The sequence below is a fragment of the Lagopus leucura genome, unplaced genomic scaffold, assembly GCF_019238085.1.
Source record: "Lagopus leucura isolate 7727_CA_CO unplaced genomic scaffold, USGS_WTPT01 Super-Scaffold_73, whole genome shotgun sequence".
Classification (NCBI taxonomy): domain Eukaryota; kingdom Metazoa; phylum Chordata; class Aves; order Galliformes; family Phasianidae; genus Lagopus; species Lagopus leucura.
Window position 1 is genome coordinate 48,998,798 of NW_024962252.1, and position 10,639 is coordinate 49,009,436.

Below are 10,639 nucleotides of genomic sequence, written 5' to 3' on the forward strand. Positions count from 1 at the left end.
ACCTTACTAAGTATATTTACTACCTATGGATTACCAGTGGAGTTCAGCTCTGCAGAAAACAAAAGAAATAACAAATAAATAAGATTTCAGTCTATTTACACAGGTAACAAACACTTATTTTCCACTTAAAGCAATCAGTACAGTATCACTAATTTTTATTTTTTATTTTTTTTAATTGCATTTGACCCAGGAATTCTGATGGTATTTCAACTGAACAAATTCCACTCCAGAGGAGACTTGGAAGGATTCCCAGTTCTTCATACCAGCCACCTAGCAAAAAACTTCCTATTCCCAACTGTGAACTGGAAGACAAGGTTTACATTCAAGAAGCAAATAGCTTCTGCCCTTCCCTGCAGATGCCACACATCACTTTCACTGACAGCACAAGCTGCAAGGAACAAGAGAAGATAGAATGGAACGCACAACTGAAATCCCGGCTGTTGTCAGCGTGCCACACTACTGTGAGCTTGTGCAAGCAGAACCACTGGTAAGAACACACACATCCAGATCAAAGTCAGTCCATTTTCATATGAATCATCTGTAAAGTTAATGCCGGAAGGCTGAGAAACCTTATCTTAGAAACTGCATTGAAAGGCAGCAATAAACCAATAAAACACAAAAATAAGCCACACATCCAGCACAAACATATTTCCCCTCAGAGATGTTCTTCTAAAGGGAAAGAACAGCACCATCATGCTTTTAAAAGTGTGTGTAGCTGTACAAATTGTACTGAAGGTGGAAAAGTGGAGACAGGAGCTTTTCACCTACGGGTGTTCTTCTATGGTAGAGTTAAACAAAGCACTTGGCTCCTGCATCAGCATAACTGGATACATTTATACCAAGCATGGGAGTCATGGTACAGAATCACAAATGAATTCTTACAGCTGTTCCTTTGCTTCTGGTTCATCATCAAGTCTTCCTAGTCCATATCGCAGGGCTTTCTGTGCTAGTGTCAGACAACTGACTTGAGCACTCCTGCAACTCACAGAATGCAATTCTGTCGGAAGAGCATCAGGGACATGGGGAGGTGAAGGAAGACACTGAATTCCTGCATCTTTAAACTTCACAGACTACAGGTTTCAGTCTGCAGGCCCTAGTGAACCAGAAAGGTTGCCCTGAAAGCAACGTTATACCTGCATCAGGCAGGCACTACAAAAAGGGGGGAAAGATCAATACAGAGCTCTATGCAAGAGCTGCATATAAGCCTTTTGTGAAGGCATCGCTGAATAGCTCTCTTCAGCACTAACAGCAGTATCTGCCTACTCACCCAAAGCACTCTGTACAAGAGACATCCACCAATGCCATCAGCAAGGAAGCCCCAGAGTGATTCATTTGCTTTATCACTATAAGAAAGAAATGGAGAGCCAAATTTTTACACGAGCATCTAGTTCTTAAATCAAGGCATACGTTTCTCGTGGGATTTGAAAGAGTGCCGATTCCCAGTGATTTCAAATGAGCCAGTCTGTGGGAAATCTCTAAGCCCCATGCTGCATCTAAATGTATCCTAAAGGTTATTCATTAAGGAAGACGTGATTTAGAACAGAATCCAGCTCTGGCATGCCTCCGTTACTAGTTGATCAGCAGCTCTTGATAATTGAAAGGAAGGTTATATCCATTCCAATCAAGGATTAAATTCAGTTCCTGGAGGAAAAAAAGAGAATATATACTAAAAAGAAGCAGTCTGTTCTTGTATGTCAAACTTAGCCTGAGATTCATTTTCTCCTGGAATACAAACAATTTCAAGCTTCTCACAGATATTTACCTGTCAGTGATTATTGGAAGATTCCCAGTCATCAGAACAGATTACAGTGTCAGCTGTCACGCACATTCTGCTGCACAAGATGACTTCACTGACTGCTTATGCCTCTCTCTTTCTAGTAAACATTATTTCTGAGTATATTTGCATCGTTCTCAGAAAAGCCATACAAAATAAGCAGCAGATGTTGTGGGACAACATAAAGCAGGGAGACAAGAATCCAAGCAACAAATTCTTTTTTACTAACTGCACATGTGCAAAATCCATATCATAGCTGATCCTTTGAGGCTTTTTTGTGGTTTGATTGCTTTTATCATACAAATACAACATGCAGGACGCCTACGCATGAAAATATAGAAGCTCTAAATAGAGACTGTTCTAAAGGACCAGAAACAAAAGGAATAAGTTTTAAAAAACTACAGAACAATTTAACTACTCAGCTCATCTCTACTGAGAGACAAAAGAAAATGAACTGCCATAAAACTGAAACACACCTGCTTAATTTTCTTTAAAAGCACAACAGACAAGAAAAAAACACTGAGGATAATGGCATTAAATTATATACTAGGGTCTTATCTATTTTTACTCAATCCTTTAGGCTTTTACCCTCCACTTTAACTTGTTACATGTAAGATTTTTCACAGCATGCTTTTCAGAGGCTCCAACCAGAGGAGGAGCTTTACTGGACCTGCTGCTCACTGATGTCATTAGGGAGGTCAGAGTAGGTGGTAAATTCAACTGGCACAATCATGCTCTGAAAGAATTCACAATCTCAAGGGATATGAGCCAGTCAAAGAGCAAAGTTAAGAACTATAGATTTAGGAAAGCAAACTTCCACCTGTTTAAGAAACTGATGAATGCAATCCTGTGGGAAACTGCCTTCAAGGATGTGGTAACCAAAAGGCATTGGCTTCAAGGACGTTCCTTATCAAGCTCAAGAGCTCTTTATCCCCAAGTGCAAGAAATAAGGCAAGAAAAGCAGGAGAGTAATATGCTTGTGGAATATGGTTGTGTCCTGGCTGAACTGAAGAACAAGAAGGAAACACATAGGCAGTGGAAGCAGGGACACACATCCTGCAAACAATATAGGAACACTGCCCAGACACGTAGGGATGGGATTATGACAACCAAGGCACAGCTAGAAGTGAACGTGGGAAGGGATGTAAAAAAAAAAAAATAATAATAATAATAATAATAATAACAAGAGCTTCTACAGATCCTTTGATCAGAAAAACCAAAGATGAACACATAACACAAGTTGGGAGATCAGTGACATAGAAACAGTTAAAGTACTCAATTCTACTGCCCCAGTTTTCCTTGGTGATCAATCTTCCCAAATCTCTCAGGTCCCTAAAACTAAAGATAGGCCAAGGTTAAGTCTCTCCCATCATAGGAAAAAACTGGGTTAGAAACCATCTGAGGAATCTCTACAGCTAGAAGCCACGTTGAAACATATGGAGGCCAAGGGATTACACCTTTTCTCTGAGACCTCTAGTGATAGGAAAAGAGGTTGTAGTTTCAAACTGACAAAGGCTAGATTTAGATGGAGTTTACCACAAGGGTGGTTAGGCACTGGAACAAGTTGAGGCTGCCCAAAGAGTTTGCGTATGCCTCAGCTTTAAGGGTGTTCAAAGCCACTTTGGATGGGGTGTAGTGTAAGGTGTCCCTACTCTTGGCAGGGTCCTGAGGGTGGGCTGTGTGAGCAGGACATGATACTAGATAACCTTTAAAGGTCCCTTCAAACATAAATCTGGACTGTAGAATCTAGAATTCTACAATTCTATAATTCCTTACTGTAGAAACTGATGAAAAAGAGAAGTCAAATTCTTAGCATGGCTGTTGCAGATTCAGAAGTCATTTCTGCATGGCACATCCTGTTCAGAGCTACAGAACTACACACTGTAGGAGAAGGGAATTAAAAAAAATAAAGAAAGAAATCAGCCAAAGGCTTCCTTCTCTTTCTCTCAAAAAGCATTTACCTAGCTTCATTCAGCCTTTTTTTTCCCCACTGGGAAATATACTTTCATTATGTCCTCTCTTATGATGTCTCACCACAAGCTTTTAAGAGACGCTAACAATTTCACAGTGTGCACTTCTCCTGACACTTTAATACACACCACCACAGTATTTGAAAACTAGTGCTATTAGCCTGATGCACTTAACAGAAGGTAGCATTTCAACAGCCATTAACTTGTAATAACCCAGCAAAAGCCTGAACATGAACTAAATGCAAGAGCACACTCTTAATATTATTTACATTACAGATGTCCTTGGAAATTCCCAGCCATATCAGGGTTTCTGTGCCCAGGACCCCATGTCAGATGCACCTGCAAGCCTCTCAGCCTGCGGAAAGACCTGAGGAAGCTCCTGCTGCACAGCAGAGCTACAAACTGCTATGGCAGGCCAGTCACAGAACTTGAAAGAGAATACAGGTCTCAAGGGTCACACACAGCCACACACCCTCCACCTAGCATGCTCCGTCTACTTCAAACAGAAGATGATGGGCTACTAGCCTTCCAATCACCTATTGACAGGTAGCCAGATGGAGCTCATATTTACAGCACCAATACTGGAGCCTAGTTATGAAATTTGCAGCTGGTTCAGCAAGTGTTGTGAATACATTGCTTCAAATCCTGTATTTTTTCCACTGATCCAGAAATTCTCCAGTAGTGCTAACTATGAATAGACAAAATATACTTTTATCTGTCTTCTTTTTAACACAGACCACATTCCAGAGCTTCAGAATGAAATACTGTTTTATGCTGAAGATATGCCAACACATCTGATTTAACTTTCCAGTGCTTCCTCCTAACAGAATCTGGAGCTCAATATCCAGAGTCAAAAGAAGCTTTATGATCCACTCTTCTCTGAACCCCATGTAACTGTGCCAACATAGACTATGCATTCTGACACAGAGATCCTGTACTTGTAATACATCACAAGCTTGATATATCTATCCTGAAAGCATGCCTATAATCATCAACCTGATTCTGCACACCCTCAGCATTAATCTGCATTTCTTGCTCCAACTCATCACTTGCAACACAGTGCTGCTGAAATGCAAAGTTCTTTCAACATGAATTCTGCTGACAACAGTACCAGATGTTTATGTTTTCTTAGTAGTCACCCTCAATTCTGAAGAATAATGCACAAAGATAATTTCATCAGCTTTCGTAATGAGAACCGTCATTCCAAGCAGGGACTTCCCAGACGCGATGCTGCAGATAGAGTTGTGGTTATTCAGCAGCACCGAGGGGAGTGTCCAAACAGCAAATTACGTGATGGATGCAAGTGCTGAATAATCAGAGAATGATCACATGGCATTTGAAGTGTCTGATGAAATTCAGAGAAGTGAAACAGAAAAACAATAGTCAGGAAGTACAGCAAGTAAGATGCGGAAGAAGCTGATTGTTCTGAGAGACAACGTGGAATAGAACACAACTTGCAGTTAATCTCTGTCTCTCAGTGGCCCTACTTTTCCAGCTCCTTTACAGAGCTCACATGGTAGCAAGTTGGCTCTTATTTTTAATTGGAGAAAATATTTAAGTCAAGTGCATGAAACAAGAACACTTGTTTTGCAGAGAATCCCTCTTTGAAGAGGAGTGTTTGCATCAGTGTGTAACAATCACAAAACACCCAGGAAACTTATGTAAAGCCATAAATCACTTTAAAAACAACATAATGGAATCTAGAGTACCTAAAGGAAAAATAGTCCTTCTACTGCTTTACTTCATTTTTATGTGCCTGTATATTTATAAACATTTACTATCCACACAAGCTCTGTAAAGTATGAAAGAAGAGTCTGGGTGTAGAACATCCTTGTGTAAAGGTTCACCTGGTTCAAGTTTCCTGAGTGTTTTGTGATTGTTACACATTGATGCAAACACTCCTCTTCAAAGAGGAATTCTCTGCAAAACAAGTGTTCTTGTTTCATGCACTTGACTTAAAAGTTCACCTTTACACCAGTGACTGTACTGGCTCTCTGAAAGTTTTCTCATTCTGTTTGCTAAGACTTCCCCCAGGCATACTGCACAGTATGTTTTTAAGCCTGGTGAGCTGACACTGAGAATCTCTAGTCCAAGCCTGCATGAATTCTGAAAGCACCAACACCAAGTTCCAGAAACACAACGATCAGCTAAATCCATTTGCTGTTATTTGATGAACTCTGTTTTAGTTAATCATTGCTATTATGGTGAATTATCTCAATATCCCAATACAGCAGAGTCAGTACAAATCATGTAACAAGGACCACTGATCCATGAAACCTGAGCGTAAGAAGCTGAGGAAAAAGAAATGCCCTTGTATAACACAACATCATAGACACAGGGAGATAATTTTGAGACAAGTCAAGTTGCTTAGCTTGAAAACCATCTTAAAACAAGTGACCACAGAGATTAGAAAATCCAGATTCTCCTCAGTCCAGAGACTGTACACAGAATTCAGAATGCTAGACACTGTAATTCTGACAAATCACCCCCAAAAATTAATTTTACATCTATACTCTGTAGCCTAAACTTACAGATTAGACATGGAAGAGAAGTGCATGCCTGAAAACACTGAACAAATGATCTCTCTAAGCATGCACAGAAGTAGTCAATGCGAGTTTCTTAGAAAGAAAAAGTTACAAACTAAATACAAAGTAAGACAAGTTTCCAATAAAAATAAATAAATGAAATCATCCTAATTTCATTTGCCTAAAAAGACATGGTAGAAAAAAAAAATGAATTGCTTATGTAAACTCAAAGAAACTTAAAGTAAGTTCATATTCATTTACGGCTCAGTTTTCAGAATTAACCGAGCAATGAATAATAAAAAACAACAAGATATGCAGATCATGTCATTACAATGGAGAAAAAAGCATCCTTTAACAACAAAAGTAGCGTACATAAACATTCAGAACACAGTGCAGTGGATAGTTTCTCTACTACACATTGGTGCACCTCTAACTGACTCTATAAACATTCTTGAATAGTTCAGAAATACAGCTGAACTTAAGAGAAACACGCAATTCAGCTTCAATCCTATTGCAGCAGCTCAATACAACTTAGAACTGGGGGTGGGGGGGAGAAGTATCCACTTTAAGGAGGAAACCAGCCCTTGAGACAGCTGGCCAACCCCAGACACACAGCACTGCCGGACATTGGACTAATTTTCCTTTTCTCCCTTACTATTACTGAAAAGAGGAAATGTATGAAATGTTTCAACAATTACTACAGTTGATTCAACATTTGCTTCTCAAGAGGTAGTTTTTTGTTGTTGTTGTTGGGTTTTTCCTCTTTTTAAAACACAATTTCTTTGCAGTCAAGTAAGGCAAAATGCTACAATAGACTCACTGTTAATATTTGGTTCAAATAATATAATATAGCTAAGACTTACTCACTGGTCATACATGTTGCTAATTATGTCTCAGCATTTAAGCACCATCAGTTGACTGAAGCCAGCAGAAGAAGATTATTAGCTGGCTAATCCAAATTTAGAGGGGATGATGAGTATTTACATCTCAGATTACATTTTATTTAATACTTCCTGAAGTTCCCTTTGAAGCAGTGAAAGGCATGAAGTGAGCCTCTGCCAGAGATCACCACGAGTTCAGACTACATTACACAAAGTACAAACAAGACATAAAAGAAGGGAAGGCCTGACGATGGATAGAGATGTTACACCACACCTATGACCTCCATCCTCCTCCTGCAAAGCACAGTTAGTTTGTACAAATCACAAGACTCGAGAGATTCGTTGCCCCATTTCAGTAAACACAGCAATAAGCCTGACTTTCCAAATCTCCATGCAATCATACCATTCCTTTCTCGCATGACTTCACTGGCCTTTACACTGAGTTGGGTAAAACTTGGTACCTTGAATAAAACCAACTGACCATTACCTAAATTGAAAGTATTTTTACTGCTAAATTCTTACTTGATATTCAGCTATGCTGAACTATCTTAATGCACCACTGTTTCTTAAAACAGTGAAGTGTGCAGACATTCTTTACCCTTATTAACAACATCTTTCACTGCTGAAAGCATACAGCAAGAGAGGATAAGAAGGGAAATACGGAAGGACATTACACTATCTGACATCGACAAATGCTTTCCCCCACACAGCCCAGTTAAGGCAATGAAAACAACAAAATCAAACCGTGAAATAAATACACTCCTCACAACCATTTTAGTTTTGTTCCTCACACTGGTTCCTCATTTGTGTTTTACAGAGCTTTTACGTTGCAACACTGTTCTGTTCCTAGCCTAGGTACTTTATTATCAATTTTTTTGGTAGCCTTAAGTTTCTGGAGAACAGTTAATTTTTAAATATATATGTTGCGACAAGCATGAAAGCTCATAGATCCTTCTAAACATCAGCTCCGGTTCACAGCTTCAGCACAGCATCAGTTTTGGATCACAGCTGGGACAGGACAGAACACTGGGAGCAGATGCAAACTCCTACGTCCTGAGCTGGACGTCTCCTCATTTTTCACACATTTACAGCTTTGCTACCAATGTAGAAGAGCAAGGTAATTTTCCTGTTTTGCAATAGTATCGTTATATTGCCATAACCAAACAGCACTGAGCGAACAAGTTTTCACCTTCAGAGAATTTGCTCGAAAGCCATTGAAATAGGCAGTTCTATGACATAAGTGTGCAGCTATGTAGCACTATACGCCAGACGCCTACTGCCAGAAGGAAAAGGGGCCCACTTTGAATACAAGCTCCATCACAAGAAAAGCCTCTGTGCGCTACCAAGACCCCACCTATTGTATGGCTTAGACTAGAGATTAACAAACAGAGGAGGTACAGCAGTATCACAGATCGTTTAGCTCTGTGAGCCTCACTGTGGTACAGCTCCAGTGACGGATGGAACAGGAACCAGGTGAGACTCTCAGGTTTCACGTGTCCTGTATCTCATTCGGATGTGGGGAGAATGGGATCTATGCTAAAGCTCTGTGTCCCTCCTATTTCCATCTGTGACACAGCTCCTCTGACCTTTGAGAGCTTCACCTCTCCAGACACAGTTGTGTAAGAGCTGCAAGGCAAGACGCGACTTCATGCTTCAAAGCCATCCACCTCCTGGACCTGAACAGCAGCTCAGGAGGCAAAGCTTTCAGTGTTCCACAGAAATGGCATGCATGTGCATGTGCACGCTGGGCAGTCCTGCGAACGCAGGGCCTGAGTGCAGGTACTTCTCTCTTTTTTTTTTTTGACTCTCCTCTCCTCCACAGGAGATGACAAAGCTACAGTATCAGCCAGATTTTTTTAAAGTGCTCATTTGCCGGAGTTATTTCTTACAAACAGAAGTTTACTACGAAATAAGCTGAAAATTGCAGGTCAAGTCAAATTCCTGCTTGTATTTCTTTTTTTAATGGTAAAAGGACATTAATATAATTTTTGTCTTATGAAATCTTTAGTAAAGTAGTAAGGTTTTTTTTTTTTTTAATTTTACATTTATCCTATATATATCTACTAATTAAAAAATTTAAAAGCAAGAGGAAGTTTTGAGTTCTTGTTTCTAAACACGGGCTCAGGTGGATCACAACACACCAGCTCAGATCACAGTGCCTTGAGACGAAGCTGTTACCACATTACCGCCATGAAAGCAGGCAGGGCGACAAGACACAGCGCAGGGCACTCACGCTAATCTATCATCCATCCTAAGTGTTTTATTGCAGCCAATATCCGAAGCGCAAACTTGCCAGCACGGAGAGGCAGCGGAACCAACCCCTGTGCCAGCAGCACGGCTGCCGAGCTGCACACCCTATATCTGCTTCTCCGAGCTGCCGGGGCCTCGCAGCTCCACCCGCTTCACCCATAGCGTTTCAGCAAAAACGTGCATCCCGGCACTCCGCTGCGGTGAAGCTCATCTCTGACCCACTGGCACAAGGCACCAGTGTCGGCAGCGCCAACAGCCGCACGCTCACAGCGCGCTCGCTGACAGCTTCCTCTCTTAACGGGGTCAGCGGGGGACAGAAAGAGGATCTGACACACTTTTGCTTCCCGACGTGAGAGCCGCGGCCGCTCGCAAGGCGCTGCCCAGCCCGGCGCCGCGGCGCACAGCGAGGGGACAGCCGCCGGTGCCGCCCGCCCGGACTGAGCCTCTCGCCGGAGGGCGGAGCGGGGCCGCGCCTCGGCTCGGCCGGAGCTGCGCGCACGGCCCGGGAAGCGGCTAGGCGCAGCAGGAAGGGCGCGGCGGCGCGGTCTCACCTGCGTTGTAGAAGCGGTCCAGCACAGCCGTCTCGCCGAAGTCCAGCTTGCCGAAGTGCAGCGTCTCCAGCGTGGCCCCCACCACCTCGCACGCCTCCCGCAGGCTCTGCAGGGCGCCGCTCTCCGCCGCCAGCAGCGGCCCCTGGCTCGCCTCGTTGATCACGTAGGTGACGGCCGTCCGGCGCCCGGCGCCCTTGGCCCGCGCCGCGATGCCCGTGCCGGCGGCGGGGCAAGCAACGGCCGCGTCCTCGCCCCACGGCGAGGCCAACTCGGGCTGGAAGCCACGGCCGCCGTCGGCTCCTTGCGCCCGCCGGCCGAGCCCCTCCTCGCCGCCGCCCGGAGGGCCGGGCACCGCGAAGCTGATGGTCCCCTCGCCGCCGTCGTTCATCCCTGCCGAGCCGCCACCGCGGCGCGTCCTGGGCTCTGTTCTGGCGGCCGGGGTCAGGCAGCTGCCATGCCGCGTCTTTTCGCCTCGAGCGATCCCCGCACGCTGACTGCCGAGCTGCAGGAGGAGAGCGGCGGCCGGGCCGGGGCGAGGCGCTGCCCCGCGGAGCCTAACACCAGTGACTGGGAGCAAGGAGAGGAGCGCAGCCTTCCGCGGCGCCCACCGCGCGCACCATGGCGCGCCGCTCCCTTCTCTACCGCACCTGTAGGGACCACCTGTCGAGCGGCCCCCCGCAACCCGTCT

General features: G+C 43.7%; 1 protein-coding gene across 1 annotated transcript in view; it reads right to left on the reverse strand.

The window, feature by feature from the left end:
* Positions 1–10,339, reverse strand: part of MAP3K5 (mitogen-activated protein kinase kinase kinase 5) — a 92,326-nt gene extending 81,987 nt beyond the window's left edge. The window contains exon 1 of the mRNA XM_042881071.1: positions 9,952–10,339. Coding sequence (XP_042737005.1) covers positions 9,952–10,339 — 388 coding nt within the window. The remainder of the gene's footprint in view (positions 1–9,951) is intronic.
* Positions 10,340–10,639: the final 300 nt, after the last annotated feature.